The sequence below is a fragment of the Porites lutea genome, chromosome 14 (assembly GCF_958299795.1).
Source record: "Porites lutea chromosome 14, jaPorLute2.1, whole genome shotgun sequence".
Lineage (NCBI taxonomy): Eukaryota > Metazoa > Cnidaria > Anthozoa > Scleractinia > Poritidae > Porites > Porites lutea.
Window position 1 is genome coordinate 15985231 of NC_133214.1, and position 17014 is coordinate 16002244.

The 17014-nt window shown below is 36.8% G+C and overlaps 1 protein-coding gene across 1 annotated transcript; it reads right to left on the minus strand.

Annotated features, from left to right (window-relative positions):
- Positions 1-945: 945 nt before the first annotated feature.
- On the minus strand, positions 946-15972 carry LOC140924123 (uncharacterized). Its single transcript, XM_073374141.1, has 13 exons — positions 15853-15972; positions 15674-15762; positions 15456-15564; positions 15173-15225; positions 11110-11242; positions 10224-10564; positions 9409-9464; positions 8544-8602; positions 7979-8088; positions 6483-6585; positions 5363-5619; positions 4520-4547; positions 946-3935 (listed from the first exon to the last, which is right to left on the minus strand). Exons 1-13 carry the CDS (start codon positions 15878-15880, stop codon positions 2725-2727), a joined length of 2577 nt encoding a protein of 858 aa, XP_073230242.1. The 5' UTR covers positions 15881-15972; the 3' UTR covers positions 946-2724.
- Positions 15973-17014: the final 1042 nt, after the last annotated feature.

The window sequence follows — 17014 nt, forward strand, 5'->3', positions numbered from 1 at the left end:
TCTTAAAACAACCCACCAAAGAAGAGATCTGGAGGTTCAGAGAATCGTTAAACCACGTCTGAAATTAAGCTAGACTTCGTTTAAATATTTGGCCCTTAAAGTCCTGATGGTAATCAGAATCATAATCCTCCTTGTTACAACACAAGATAAATATGCACCATACAGGAGTGCACCAAAACAAAGTTTAATGCAAGGTGAGAACATTGTGAACACAAGAAAACACAAGTAAATACTTCTCCCTGTGTAAGGGAATCCAGATTCTGGAATCCTAGAAATTTTTGCCCGTGCAATCTGGGATATGGGAAATTTTACTTTACTTTTACTTTTACGGGCTTTAGAATCTGAAATACAGCTCAAGGTATCCTGAATCCCACCAATAATAGGCCACTTCTGAGTTCCACCAACCCTCACTTTCAAAATGAGGCTAGGTGCACAACCTTTCTTGTGAAAATGAGTTTTATTTGCATGAGAATGAAAAATGATTTCCATATCAAAGGCTGAGCACCTACCCTCGTTTTGAAACAGAGGCCTGGGGGAACTCTGAAATGGCCTATTGGAGTCCGGAATCCAAGTTCCACTGACAAAGAATCCAGAATCCAGCACCTGGAATCTACAATCCATGGCATGGAATCCAGAGTCCAAGACTGTCTTGGATTCCCTTACATGACGTGAGAATCACTATCTATAGAGATCACAATCTATGCCGATATTATAAGAGTGATCAGTGTCAATTTTCTCCTTGTAATATCACTGCTTTATAAAACAGAGTGGTCATGAGAATTGACATCACACTAGAATGAATCTAATTGATACTTCAACAAAATTAATTCTCCCCACCACTTCTATTGAAAACATATAGGGAAAACAAGGGAGAATTTGAATTTTGATGTTACGGTTTACAGGGTTAAGGTTCACAGAAATGCAAATAACAAGGAACTCGGTGAATAACATTGCACAAATTTATTAAAACCTTAACTCCTTCCCTCTGAAATGGCAACACTTCAGCATGTAACAGCATAGAGCTGTATAGCTGTCATGCAACTTTGATAATACTATACCCGCCAACTTTTTTCCGATTCAAATACAAGAGATTTTTGTTGTCATTACCAGGATTTCTGACGATTTTCCAAAGATTTCCGAATGTTTTCGAAAATGTCTGAAGATGTTCTGACGACTTTTGAGCATTTCTGAAGCTGTTTAAAAGGCGACAAAATTTTAGTGTGCTGTCATACAGTTAGGACACAAAGTCAACATCAAGCACCTTTTTGGAAAATTTGCGAAAAATTGAACTGAATTTTCATTACTAATATTAAATGTGTAAAAGAGAAATATTCATCCAGTTTGCCATGAGAAATTGTTCTAACTTGTTGTTTAAAATTACGTCTTTAGTGATGCAAGTTGGCAGGTATATAATACAAAGCTTGTGCAACCAATTAAATGATGTCTACAATATTAAAGAGTTCAAGAGGGTTCGTACTCTTTTGAGTTCTTCAAAGTCAATGACTTTCCATGAGCTTTTTCCATGACCTTTTCTAGTTTTCCATGACATTAGGTTTAGCTGTCATTTTCGAAAATTTTCAAAACTTTACATGTTTCAACATATTTTTTACCTCAAACAGATCAACAGAAACAAACTCTGGTACCCAACCGAATGCGTGCCGTTCGCGCTGTTTAATTACTCCACTTTTTCTTATGTTATCCTTGCTTTGTCATCTGCAGTAACTAATCTACCAAACAAAACTTTAATTTTCCATGACTTTCAAGGACCGACAATTAAATTCTATGACTTTCCAGGCCATGAAAATGAAATTATAAAATTCCGTGACTTTACGAACCCTGTTTAATAGGGTTCACCCCCCCACCCTCCCTTCCCAAAATTATGCCCTCTTTTTCATTTTAAGGGATCTAGAAAAACCCAATGAATACCACATAAAAAGTAGTAGTAAGAAGAAATAATATATAATATTATCATTTTGAGGTGTCTTAACATTTTTCATATACATAAAATGTTAAATTGTATTTCAGTTTTAGGAATAATTAATTAAATGTGTTAATTCATTATCAAAAAGCCAAGAAATGGCAATAAGTAATCAACAACAGCAGTTTCCTACTATCTGAAACCAAGTTGTCTTAAGTCTATATTACCTTCTTTTTGTACAAAAAGACCTATTTATTGAGCTGTAAGTTGGTTCTAAAGAAACGTCTAGTCTAGATAAAATCTTAAAGTGTGACCATTCAGCTGAAAGCTTCTGAGTAGTATTATCCAGGCTATGGTGCTGTTTATTATGCTTATAAGTGGACCTAACTTTAGAATTCTTGATGAAATCCTTAACTGTCACTACTCCAATAAAAGCTACTGAGCAGTACTTTCCTGTGGTACTGTTTATTAAGCTCTATAGGGGGTTTCCATCTGTAACTTGCTAGTCTGTCGATGAAACCTTAAAGATAGTGTGATTACTCAAATAAAAACTACTGCCCATTATCTTTTGGTACCGATTTTCGTGCTTTTTAAAGTGGATACAACATTTAATATATCTTAAAGGTGTTTTGATTAAAATGACACCTCTCCATTTTTTTTTTTTTTTTTTTTACATCAGGCAAACATTACTCTGAGAGTAAAGGGTAAGAGAGCAGGAATCTTCTGCACAACAAAATTAATTTCACATCACAAGAGGTGTGGCTCATAAATAAAGCATCATTATTTGTAAGAGATTTCCTGGAATGTCACCTATCTATACTGACCTCATTAACTTCCTTAACAGGAATGTATCCATTTACTTTCGGCACGTAAGATTTATCAAAGTCCTTATCATGATCTTGTAGCGTCTGGCCATTTATCTTAGCTTCCTTCCCAGCAACCGGCAATTTTTCATTTTGTGGACTCTCTTTTGGGTCTTCAGAGCCATTCTGAATGTTGCTATCTTCCACTACAGAACTGTGATCCATTCCGTTTTCAACTGGCTTGGTTCCATTCAAGTTCTTATTTTGTGTCTGCCTGGGATGTGGTCCATCCTTTCTGTCCCTCTGCGCACCCCTTCGTCTTGATCCCCTGTCTGGTCTTTGAGGAAGTGCTTCCTTGACTGAAGTATCTCCTTCATGAGCTTTCTCACCATTTATACACTCAGACGAATTTGTACCTCCAGTATCAGTCTCTTTTCCATTAACAACTGAAAAGTCCTGCAATTTAGAGACACCACTGCTGCTTTCGGTATTCTTTGCAGCAGGGGAATCACTACCTACTTCCGTACCCTCTGCCTCCTTTCCTTCAGTTGAAAGATTTTGTTTCTCACTAGGACCTTTTTCAGATAGGTCTTTTTCAGGAGGACCATTTTTACCTTTGTCAGTTACCCCCCTTGAAGGCCCCCTCTCATTTTGGCCCCCTTCAGCACCTCTTCGTCCCCCTCTTCTTCTATTCCTGTTTCGAGGTCTGTCTTCACCATGATCCCTCTGTTCTCTGGCCTGGTGAGCCTGTGCATGCTCTTTGTTAGTGGAATCAGATTTTTGTGACTGCAGTTCCTCATTACCACTTTGAGAATGCTTTTCTTTCTCCAGTTGTGTGGTTTCCTCAGAGATTTGTGATGAACGTTCAGCTTCTTTGGCAGTTTCTTTCCTTTCATTTGAACTCCCTGGTCTGGTATCTCTTGAGTGTGGTTGTCGACGTTGATTGCCTCTCCTGGGGTTCCTGTTTGACTGGTTACTATCTTTACCATCTTTCCTGGGGTTCCTGTTTGACTGGTTTCTATCTTTACCATCTTGCTGGGGTCCCCTTGCCTCACTTGCTCTGGACTCTCTATGCTGTGGATTTTGGCTTTTTCTTGGCTGTTGACTTGGTGGGTGTGTGGTGTGTGGTCTTGGTGATGGTGCTTGATTTTGGGGTGATGCGTGGGGAGCTGAGTTTGGCCTTCCTTTCCTGTTGTCAGATCTTGGCTTTTGACCTGAATAAGAAACCAGCAAGCTTCAAGAGGTTGAATAGCATAGAAACAAATGAGATGCAACATAAAAGCAATGGAGATGCTTGAAAAATATGAGTGACCATTAAACTATATCATAAAACATGGCTGTCCAAATCCAGGGTGCCCAACCCATAATTGGTATGAAAATATTAAGACTTTTTGGCCGCCCATGAGCAAAAAGAAGGTGCCCAGGGTCACTGGGTGCTGCTAGAGAAAAGTCCTGTAAAACAGTGAAACTGTGATAGTTTCAATAACACTTCGGTCTGAGCATGAAAACCAGTGGTAAAGCCAATTAAATGAAACCTCTTTTGGAGTAACAATAAATAAATGTAAGTTTAATTAGGGGATTTCTTAAAATCTTTATTAAAATATAATGTAGCTACTGTCATTAATGGGGCCACCTATCAACAAAATTGATCAATCTGATTACATGGAATTAAAAAAAAGCTTCAAATTTAAAGATTGACAGCATTTAAGGATTTAATAAAACAAAATGTCTATAGTTGGCCGGGGATACAGAAGTGAAACTGTAAAAGCTGTTGGTTGTAAAATGTAAAATAACTCACCTTCTGATGACTTGGAGGAAGATAAACCCTGTAAATAAGACAAGATAGTCAAGACTTTCATAATAGTCACTCTAGGCAATGAACAAATCTATTAACCCTTTAAGCCGCAATATCAACACACAAATTCTCCCAACTGATCTCTATACATTTCCTTAAAAATTGGCTTGAGAGAATTTGATAAAAGATCAAAGCATTTTCCCTTTGGTGATCATTTTATTTGTTCTTATAACCTTATCTCTTGACAATGTATGGATATTGTTAGGAGAAAATTGATTTTGGTCACTATTGGAACTTAAAGGGTTAAGCAGCTGGCATGTCCAATCAGCCTTATTATACAGTAGATGTAATTTTTAGGGTGTAATGGGACAAGGTCGCAAAAGCAAGAGCTATTAGAAAGAGGTATGATGTAATATCATAAGACGGTTTTAAAGAACACCCCGCCGCAAACTTTTCGACACAATTTTTTTAAGTTAACAAAGTGAAAATAATTATGAGAAAAAGATGCGATCATCATGTCACCAGTGTAAGACAAAGAAAGAAATCTGAGTCACTGACAAGAATTGAACTTATGACCTTCCACACACCAGTCGGATAACCACGGAGCTACGAAGGACTCATGGCAGGCTAAGCTAAAAGCTATAATAAGTGGTTGTAACATGCAACCACAATTTTTGGTGATGTTCACTTTAACGACATGATAGTATGCATCGATCATGCATACTGCTTGGATAAGCAATGTCCATGGCATCCTATGTGATAATAAATAATGCAAGATGATTAATGTTGCTGAAAGAAAAATGTAAGATTACATAAACCATGTTACACCTTTTCATAGCACTTCACCTGTTGTCGAAGAGCCTCTTGCAGTCTGGCATGCAATTCTGCCACCTCTTGGAGAGTGTTGTGAGAGGATGTTGACTTTTCTTCAGTTTGTAAGGAGATGGTAGGTATTGTGGCAGTACTTGTCAATGTTGTTGCTGGTATAACTGGCTTAACAGCATCTGTTCTCTCCTTATTTGCCTTGTTTTCTTCTTCTTTCTTCACTGGTAGTGGAGGAGGGTTTAATGTCACTGGACTGTAACAGCTTTTGATTGGCATTACTGCAAAAGGGGAACAATACATTTTAATTAACTAAGAATGAGGAAAAATATCACCTTTTCCCAGGGCTGTCATTAAGTTTTGAAGCAGATGTGACGAACATTAGATTCACCTGTGACATCTCACAAAAATTTATAGCGTCATCTCTAGCTTTCCACTTTGATCACACAGGAAAAAATAACAGATTCCCAATATTGGAAATTTTAGGGTATTTAAAGAATACCAACAAAAATCCCAAATTTGGCAAAGTGAGACAAGTTACAACCAGGGACTTGTCTCACTCTTCCAAATTTGGCATTTTTGTGGGTATTCTTTAAATACCCTAAAATATCCAAAAATGGGAATCTCACCTGTAACATCCAGTGAGCTCATTCATAACAGGTGTTACAGGTTACGGCCCTGAATGACAGCTCTCCCTTTACCTATAATAACCGACCCTGCATCGCAGACATACCTATAATCTAATCCTGTTCAGTAATATCTGTGAAGAAGCACCGAGGTCCCTCTTCTTGGCCCGCAATGGACTCACCGAATTACCAGGAATGCATTTTCAACCTGATTATCAAATCTACAATGGCGTTTTTAACAGGCCAATCATGTCCCATACTCAAATCCTGATACACAGGAGGGGCTCAGAAAAAAGGATATTGGAGCTGTATCACAGATGGGCTTAACCAGAAATTTAGTTCCATCTGTGGTGCAGGCTATTATATCCTTTAAGCTTGTAATTTCCAATCAAGCAGCCAGGGGAAATGAGGGGTAAATTGCGATCAAATCCCAAATCTTTTTACTTATCTTTCTCAGCATTACTTAGTGAATAAAAGTATTTGTTAGCACCGCCAAATGAACTTTACACTTGACTTACCTCTTCCAAAATTATTTATCATAGACAATATTTCATCTTTTTCTCCTACAAAACGAGTTGTTTTGGCTAACTCTTCATCAATCTTCCGCTCTGTGACAAAATTCTAAAGATAATAACATGTATCAGTGTTACCATACAGGCACTACAGAACAGTATTAATGTCCTAAAATTCAGAGTAAATTGGCGCTGTTATAGTTCAGAATTAAATTCAGGTTAAAATTTTTAGCCCTACACTGTAGGTTGACTCTCAATTCCTTTGTCTCTGAAATAGCCCTACAGTTGTAATATTATTATAGTACTACTATTGTAATAGTAATATTATTATTATTTTGTCATTATTATTCATGAATTAGGGCTACGAGACAAAGAAAATTGAGAATTCAACCTTGGTTAAAAAATTTTAACTTTTTTATAATTTTGACCTGTAACATTAATTAGCCAACAGTTTAATATCACAGTAAATAAAGGATTGTTAGAAAAATATGATTAGACTAGATATAATGTCTGTTTGAAGTAATAATGTAGCCCAGAATAGAACGGGTGGAGATGTCATAGGTCAAATTTGGTTTCATGTTAAAATTTTTTAACATAGGTTGATTTTAAATTTTCTTTGTCTTCTGTAGCTATGAGACAAAGGGAATCAAGAATCAACCTATCTTAAATCAAAATTAACCTGAAATCAAATTTGACCTGTAACATGTACAGCTGAGACAGTAACTGCTCAAAGTGCCGGTAACATGTAATCAGAGTCAAACTTCTATGGTTAGCAGATTACTGACTACATGTAATCTGTAGGTTGTGCTGATTTCTATATGCTCTTCTCAAACTCATCAATAATTCATAAAGAAAAGACAAAGGGAATTAATGTTTAATGAGTGTTTGGAAATCAGATGAAAAACTGCTTTTTTTTTCATCCTTAATTTCACCTTCTGAAATCATTTTGTTTGAGAAGTATAAATATCAAGAATTCGACACAGTGTTTCATCACCAGATGAAACACCTCGAAGTTCGTCAAAAATACTCCACTGCGTGTCATATTTTCAACTCTCTTCTTACCATTTTATCTGGTGATGAAACACTGCATCTCATGCTTGATATATTACTTAGAAAACAGTGAGTACAATGTATAGTAAAAAAAGACATAGCAGCCACACATGAATGCAGTGATCCACCATTGCACCTGATATGCTTTAATTTTTTACAGTCTAAAACAGTGGAACCTTAATATAACATCCTGTATGATATAACGAAGGTCTTGGTGTAATGAACCATAATTATATTTTTCTATACCCCAGTAATAGTAAAATATATGAAAAAGAACCTTGATATAACGAACTTCATTATAGCAAACACATTTTGCCTGGCCCTTAGACCTTCATTATATCGACGTTTCACTAACTTAAGTAGTTTTATCAACCATAATGGGTCTTGTTTATGATTTTATTGGGAAAATATCATAATTATTTCTGATAAACATCAACATGTAGTGCTAGTACCTTGATTTCATTTCTCAACTGTGTAACTTGCGTTTCTGACATCCCACCCACGCGTACTGATTTCAGCTTTAACGCTGCAGCATTCTCTTGTCTTTGTTCCAACAACTCAACTGCAATTTAGTACAAACACTTTAATCTAAACCTATGAAACTATAGTCACCAGCAAAATTAGTATTGTGCAAAACCTACAGTCACCTCATTGCCCAGAGGCAAGAGGGCAAGAGTGAGGCATTTCGGAAGGGTGCAAAGATAGTCAGTTTCACAGCAAGCTGTAGCTAGCATGTAAAAAATCATGACCAGCAGATTACAGAAGAATTATTCTTTGCAATTAGAATTCCCCGCAAAAAAGTAAGAACAGACCGCAAAATCCATTAGCCCTAGCCTATCGGACACAACTTTCTTTGCACACTGCTGGTGCCTCAGAGTGCCGCTAAATAACAGTCCTGCCTCTATTATTTTCCAGCCGAGGACAAATTAAAAGAATTTTTAATAGAAGCTAGCTCTATGACACACTCTAAAGAGATAAACATCATAACGATGTATGTCATTGATCATACAAACTAACCTGCTTGCTTCTTGAACCCTTCTATTTGAGCAAGAAGTTGAGCTTCTCTATCATTCAAACTAAGAAAAAATGATGATAAAAACATCAGCAAGGAAAAATTTTTCAGGTAACAGATAACATCCTATTTTATTCCATTCAGAATTAAGAGCCTAAGATATATTATTTTTGTACCAGAAGGACTACAATAGCTAAGAATGTGGTGCATTTCCTGAATAATGGGTTATGTCTAGAGACAATATCGTGATTTTCCAGTCAAACATTCTCTGCTTTTAAACCGAAGTCTGTGTGACATTGTTCAAACCATGAGCTGATTAATTTTTCTTTGCTTCTCTCCCTTCAATGTTGATTACAAACTTCCAAAGCAAGCAAACCTACGAAGCCAATGATAGCAGAGAAAAGGGGAACAATACACACACTTACGGAAAACGTTGATGTAACCAGACCAGAGGCGCAAATAACAGTAACATGTAAAATTTGCACGCCCTTTTGGAATCCTTCTTGCGATCTGACATCAAGACCCGGGGGGGCGGGGGGAATCCGCACATGAAAGGGGGGGATGCTCGTCATCTCGCTTAAGGGTGTAAATTTTGGATTTTGGTCTCACTTAGGGTGTTCTGAGCAAAATGCCATCATATTTAGCCATGAAGGTCTCGTTTAGGGGTTGCACACGAAAAAATTTAAAAATATATATATTGTCTGTGTTTTAACATGGTCTCATTTAGTCCACATGCACGTCCAACAGCTTGTCAGTTCCTCCAACTTAAAGGGTGTCTGGCCAAATAGATGTCCAGTCTAATATTTGCAAATGTTTCACCTTAGATGATGAGCAGCATTTTAGTTTAACAGCTTGTCCAATCAATCTTACCTTTGTCTTAGCTCCTTAAATGTCTCAACAATTGATTTAAAAGAATTCTCACACTCCTAAAAAGGAAGAGTTGATTGTTGAAATAAAGTATGGATAGGATTCAGCACACACTGTACATATTTACCTGTAACGGTTATAAATTTTAAACTTAATTTTCTTCTGGCAATCACATCTTACAGGCTAGTGGGTTGCACAAAATACCAACACAGAAACTATTTCATACATGTAAGTAGGTTGAGTATGATTGTCCAGGTGAACATAGTCCTGAATAGGAGTGTTGTTGACAGTGACTGACATTTCAATAACCTATCCAGTCAAGTCATCTTCAGAGCCAAAGTGAGTTGTATCATGTCAGTTGATGGTATTAAACTCTGGTTATTGATCTGCAAGGTCAATGACCAGAGATGTCAATAACCAGAGATGACTACCTCACAGGTTGTCACAACATACGTCAGTGACTGTCAACAACTGTTAAGTCCTATTCAGGGCTACGTTCATCCAGATGACTATACTCAACCTACTTACAATGACACCTTTCATAGTTTTACAAAAACTATTTCTTGAATTATTCTATTGTGTTGCAAGGTAAAAATCAATCTGATAAGAGATAAAATTCTGTGTCTTGATTACTAATGTGACTGCTCAGACAAAAAAACACCAAATTTACCTATGCACTCCAGGAGTTAAAATGGTTTCAGCAGTAATTGGCAGTAATTCTCTATACTTCTTCTGGTCGACTCTCTGTAATTTTACTTTAAGCATGATTATTGTCCATTAAAACGTAAAAATACATTTTTTGTCAAAATAATCTTTACCTCTTCTAAAAGAAGCTGAAATCTTGGAAGAGACACACTAGAACGATGCAAGTCCTTTACAGTCTTCTTTAGTGCATCAGGACCAGTGGACATCATTCTTTCAAACTTCACGGGAGCAGAAGCCACGCTAGGACTGCCAGGACTTCCTGTGGAATGGTTGGGTGTAGGCTCAGGGTCTTGCGTGCTTTCTGTTGGTGTATCAGAATTTGAAGAAGGAAGGGATATCTCAGAACTTGATGGTGAGGGTGGATGGAGCAAATTTGTGGAGGATGGACACTCCAATGTCATCGATGCAATCGGTGTTGGCTTTTTTGTATCTTCTTCAGATTTGACAGTATCATCTATAAGAAATTGTTAGATTTAGAGCTATTAGGGCCATGTATGGGCTCATTACAACTTTCTGATATAATGGCATAGTCTTGAATAATATCACAAAGTAATGCTTTTTATCAAAAGCTGTTACAAGAGTGATAGTTTAGACAAGACATTGACAATGTGTCACTTCTACCTAATAATTATAACCATCCCCTTAATACAATCAAATTTTCATTGGCCCAACAGTAGATTAGTGTGGATTCTTGTACATAGTAACAACACAAAATGGTACACAATGATATCATAGCCAATAACATCACGGCTTAACTGACAGACGACCAATAACATTGCGACGTAATTGACCAATAACCAGAGTATAATACCATCAACTGACGTGATACAACTCACTTTGACTCTGAAGATCACTACCACTCAGGTTGTCGAAACATCAGTCACTGTCAACAACAACAGTCCTATTCGGGACTATGTTCACCCGGACGATCAAACTCAACCTACTTTTGAAATGATATTATACTTTCAAGATGCTATGGATTGTCAACATTAACTGTACCTTCATGACCATTCTGAATTGGCTGTACAGTATTTTCACTGTCCTTTTCTACATGATCATCTTTAGCAGCATCAGGTTCACTTTGTTTTGCTTGTTTTTTCTTGTTTTGTTTCTTTTTAGCAGAGTTACCATTCTGGAAACAAAACGCAGTCAATAATGATTAAAAAAACTGAAGCCACATGTTTGATGTACTATATCACTCCCAGAAGTCTTAATCAAAGACCAATGACATTGCAATAAGCTTTTAGACCATGGATGCCTACCTGTTGCTGGACAATTCAAACAAGATTTCTCAAGCAATGACATTAAAATGGCTCTAAACTTCCTTCTATATTTTACAACAAAAAAAAGTGCCTGCAGACATTTTGGCCACCAAATTTGCAAGTGAGAGGCTAAAAGATCTAAAATGAGGGTACAGTGTCAATGGGGTTTAGCTATCTCATGTGTACAGCCAACCCTATAAGACCAACACTTCACTAAAACGGACACCTAGAGTTGGTTCCTGCCTTTCTTTACTCCTTTCAGTTAACTCTCTATAAGATGGACACACAGTGCCAGTCCCAAAGGTGTCTGTCTTAGGGGGAGTTGTTTAAATACAGTCAACTCTCTCTTAATGGACACCTCTATAAGATAGACACCTTGCTAAAATGGACACCTATAGTTGTTCCCTGCCTTTCTTTATTCCTCTTAGTTGACTCTCTACAAGACGGACACACAGTGCCAGTCCCAAAGGTGTCCATCTTGGAGGGAGTTGTTTATACAGTCAACTCGCTCTTAATTGACACCTCTATAAGATGGACACCTCCCTAAAACTGACACCTAGAGTTGGTCCCTACCTTTCTTTACCCCTTTCAGCTAACTCTCTATAAGACGAACGCACAGTGCCAGTCCCAAAGGTGTCCATCTTAGAGGGAGTTGATTATACAGTCAAATCTCTCTTTATGGATACCTCTATAAGATTGACACCTCAGTAAGACGGACACCTAGAGTTGGTCCCTGCCTTTCCTTACTCCTTTCAGTTAACTATCTATAAGAATTCAAGGCTGTGCTCTAAGGAAAATTGAAGGGAGCCCAGTGCCCTGAAACTGTAAAATCTAGGGTGCCCAGCATATGATTTGTATGAAAAATCTGAGATTTTCTAGTCGCCCGAGGGCAAAAGTTAGGTGCCAGGGGCCACCGGGCTCTGCTAGAGCACAGCCCTGATTAGATGGACACACAGTGCCAGTCCCAAAGGTGTCCATCTTAGTGGGAGTTGATTATACAGTCAACTCTCTCCTAATGGACACCTCTATAAGATGGACACCTCAGTAAAACGGACATCTATAGTTGTTCCCTGCCTTTCTTTACTCCTTTTAGTTGACTCTCTATAAGACGGACACACAGTGCCAGTCCCAAAGGTGTCTGTCTTAGAGGGAGTTGATTACACAGTCATCTCTCTCTTAATGGACACCTCTATAAGACAGACACCTCACTAAAATGGATGCCTAGAGTTGGTCCCTGCCTTTCTTTACCCCTTATAGTTGACTCTCTATAAGAAGGACATCTCTCTAAGACAGACACAGTGCCGGTACAAGAGGTGTCCGTCTTAGAGAGTTGGCTGCACATGCATAACAATATCATTTTTTTGGTTGCTGTAACTGTATAAATATAAACAAAATGCACTCTATGGATTGTAACAGGACTTCCTTTGTCTCCCAACCTTAATCATAATTAAGTCAGAAACAAAATTAACAAAACCATCCAAACTTAAGGATAGGTTCACTTTTTTGTTCCTGACTTATGATTAGGGTAAGGAGCTAGACAGGTTGAAAGGTTGAAAGTTGAAAGTTATTTTTAACTAAAACGTATTATATTAACAAAATTTCAGATTAGCTTAGCCCATGAGAGCTCCATAATTGTAAACTTAATTAATTTTTTGACATATATGTGTTGCAGGTCAAGATTGAATTCAGGTTAAAATTTTTTTAACCTGGGTTGTTTCTGACTGTCCTTTGTCTACTTCTCAAAAACAAAGTATGAACTAGAGAAAATAACAGTTTCGAGTGTTGTCCAAAACATAACATAATTTTATAGGGGATGTTCTCACATGAAGCCCTTCAATTAATTTCTACTTTTTTATCTCATTTATCTCATTTTTTCATCTCTTAAAATTTATTTTAATATCCCGGATGTAAAAACTACATATACAGTCATTCCTAGTAGACAAGTCCATAGAACCATAAAACAGGTTTGCATTACAAGAAAATTGCATGTAAAATTCGATATATTGCTTTATAAGTGATGAGGTCCTTCTCAGTAGGGAAGAATAATAATAACAGGTTTATGCACTCTGTTTTAGAGCAGAGTCTGTAAATTGGTTCTCTATAAGCAGTGGGTTGATGGTAAATGATCTCGACTCTTGCTAACAATTAAACCTGTTCTTGCATCGATTTGTTAACTTCCAGTTCCCTTAACAAATGTACGGAAAGCTAAGAACCAATCATAGAAGAAAATTTTTTGTATTGATATAATAACGATACATAACTGAAGAATATACACAGCTTATCATAGAACATACACCTGTTTTAATAGCAATATTTGCTAAAGGACAGCTGTTTATAATCGGTGCACTCTAACAAGCTTTTTTCCCATGAATAATGAAACCGACCTATCAACACAGCTTTCAAAATAAGCTTTTAGAGCTTCTATTGCCCTGCTTAGTTTTTATAATATTTATTAGAATTTACATTAAGAAAAGATCAGAAACAACTTCAAAAAGACTTTGTGAGATTTCTTATACTTTTGGTGTTTTTACACGATATTTTTCTATTTTCAAATAAGTCATTAAGGTTTGGAATTTAGTTTTCAACTTAATGAAGCATTATCAATGCTAATTTTGGTAGATAACTTCTTGAAATAAACCATATGTAGAAAACACTGGCATTTTACATTTTACCTTGCATGTGTCTGAACATAAATTTTAAGTTTAATATTATAGCATGACATGCACATGGAATTGGATTCAGTTGCAGTATATGCGAAAAGCCGTCACCAGAAAATTTTGAAATCTAGATGCTCTCAAATACTCTTTCTAATGTTCTGGGAGGGCAATTCCTGTCTAAAATGCTAAGTTGATTGTCATTTTCATGCTTATCTTTTTGTGTGACTTTGCGTACAAGTACTAAATTTTATTCTATATTTGTACAATAATGTAAAGTTTTTTGGATATCAGCTCCAGTTGAGTATACTCTAGTATTCCTGTTAGGTGCTGTTGTATAAGAATCATAAAAATTCATTTGAAAATATCACCTAGGTAAAAATAGAAAAATTTTTGAATGCTCCTCTCCTCAACAATAAAGAAATAAATGCAATAATATAAATAGACAAAATAAGGATTAAAACTTTGGTGTTGCAGTAGAAATAAGGCGTGCATGTTGAACCTCTCAAAATGTATCAAAGAATCACGCTCTTACTTTCTTATTCCATTTTATACCTTCATTCATACAAAGCATATTGCAATTTAGTCGTCCTTCAATAATTTTATGCAGATTCATGGTACGGGGAAACGTACTACTTAGAAAAATCCCATGTCAATTACTCCAACAATAAGCATAGCCGGAAGTTTCTGGAATATTTTACGATTGCAATAGCCTGCGTAAAAAGATGGATAAATGAGGACTATTTAGCATAATAAACTGAAACAAATGTACTCCAGTGGATCTTGATAATGATACAGAAAGCGACAAGATTTTACCTTTAATTCTTCGAGAAAGTAATAGTCGGCCAAATTTTCCCGTTGTTGAGTTAACAAATCACTTCTCGGAACGTCAAACATAATTCTAACTAAGAGAGTAAGTATATAATTGCAAAACTTATAAGTTTTCTGCCTTTTTTCAACACAAATGCACGAAATTGGTTCATATTCCCGGGTATAGATTTTCGCCTTGAAATACGTTTCAATATCGAGTGACCCATTTAAATATTTTATACAAACTATCAACGTCGTATCTCCGTGACGTGACAGATAATTAAAGGCTCGAAAAACCCAAGTTAATAAAGTGGAAAAAAGTTTTAGAATTCAAACCTTAGACTTTTTCCCTTGGGTTCTCCATTCCTTTAAGAGATTATCTGCTTCACCTGGTATAGTAAAAAGAGTAAGGAAACACGTAAGTTGATGAATATTTGGTGGAATTTGACATTCTTCTATGCGTAGAAACGGGATGCATTTGTGTCCACAATGATTTTATTACTCGAAACTTTGAACGACACAATATGGGACGTTCAGCAAAACACTCAGCTAGAATTTCAATTTTAGGCGCGGTAACTGCTTCCAACTAGGCCATGTTGAAAGAATAAGCTAGACTTACCGTTCGTGAAACAAGCAATCGCTGCAGCCACGTCGTAGTCGCAAGTCTGTAGGACCAAGGTTATGTCATCTTTGCTTCGAAGGGGGACAGCTTCGCGAATGAAGGCAATCTTTGCAGGGTTGTGTAAAATAAAAATACCTTTGTCATCGATCAGTTAAACCAGATTAATTCACGATTAAGCGATTTTTTCCGATAGCAAACGAACAAACTTTACTTACTTGTGATTTAGGATTTGAGGAAGTTCGGTGATGAGCGAAATTCAAGTCTGCAATGACACCGCCGTTTCTACTGTCGAAGAAATCCTTTCCTAGAAAAGCGGAAAATAAAGTCTGGTTTCGATTTCTCTAAATTTCGGGAATAACTGTCAGCTTTTCCATCAATTCAAAATATCACCAACCTTGTTTCCCCGAGTTTTTCCTCGCCATTTTCAGCGGCGATATCGGTACCGGTATAGCGGAATAAAACCCGCCACAACTGCAAAGGTGAGAAAACCTTCAATGCTGATTGGTGCTGCAATTCTCCCATGTGACAACTAATAGGAATATCTTTTTTGGATCAGCCCATGAACGCAAAAAGTAAGTGTAATCTTTTTATCTGCTTAAAATGTTGTTTATTTCTTTGCCTAACTACAAATTAAAAGGAATATAAATAGGCTCTAAGTACTTTTTCGTTTCAAAGTTAAACTTTTAAGGTGAACCGAAATTACACGTTCTTTTCGTCCTCTCAGATCAAGCACTTGATTCTCGTTACCAGGCAGGGCGGCTCTATCGTGATTCGAAGTGCTGATCTTGTAACCAACTGTTTTCCCCGCCTGTATTGTATTCCGTCCCAATGAGATCTCCCCTGCTACTTGGATCTTCTTACAAACACAGAGAGGTCCTTCTTTTCAAAATAAACAAATCCGTATTCACGATCAAAATATTATCAAGATCATAAGAGCTCTTTAAATTATTCACATGAATGACCTCTTTGTGCAAAATTTCTCCCCGTTTGCTGCTGACGTAGTTGAGATCGTTGTATGTGTCTGACCCCCACAAAAACTTTTAGTAAAAGCAGGAGTAGGCTCCCGGTAAAAGTTTGTCTGTTTTCACTTTTAGCATGTCTATGATTCTATAAAAACCAGCGATCATTTTAAGACAAAAATGAAGACCGTCGCGTGACCACACACGCGGATAAAAACAGCTCTGGTGGCCTTTCACTTGAAAAGACATGTTTCAAAACATGCAACACACTTCTCGGGTTTTGATAGAGAATGCGACATTTGTTTTTTGAACTATCATGGAAAATAATCCCATAAAATGGACCGTAACAGAACCTTGTTTATTTAGATTCAACAATTTACTTAAATTTATACAGAAAATTTATTTTGCCCAGTCTGATATTTCTGAGGTGATCGACTGACAAGACACTGTTATCCTCTTTTTAATAATCCAAATCTACTAGCAACTGTGATTAGTTGTTTAAGATTCTGGGTATGTCAAACACATCGTTAGTACCAGCAACTTCGTAAATTTTTTCTATTTTTTTTCTTTTAATTAAATAGGCTATAAATCGGAGTT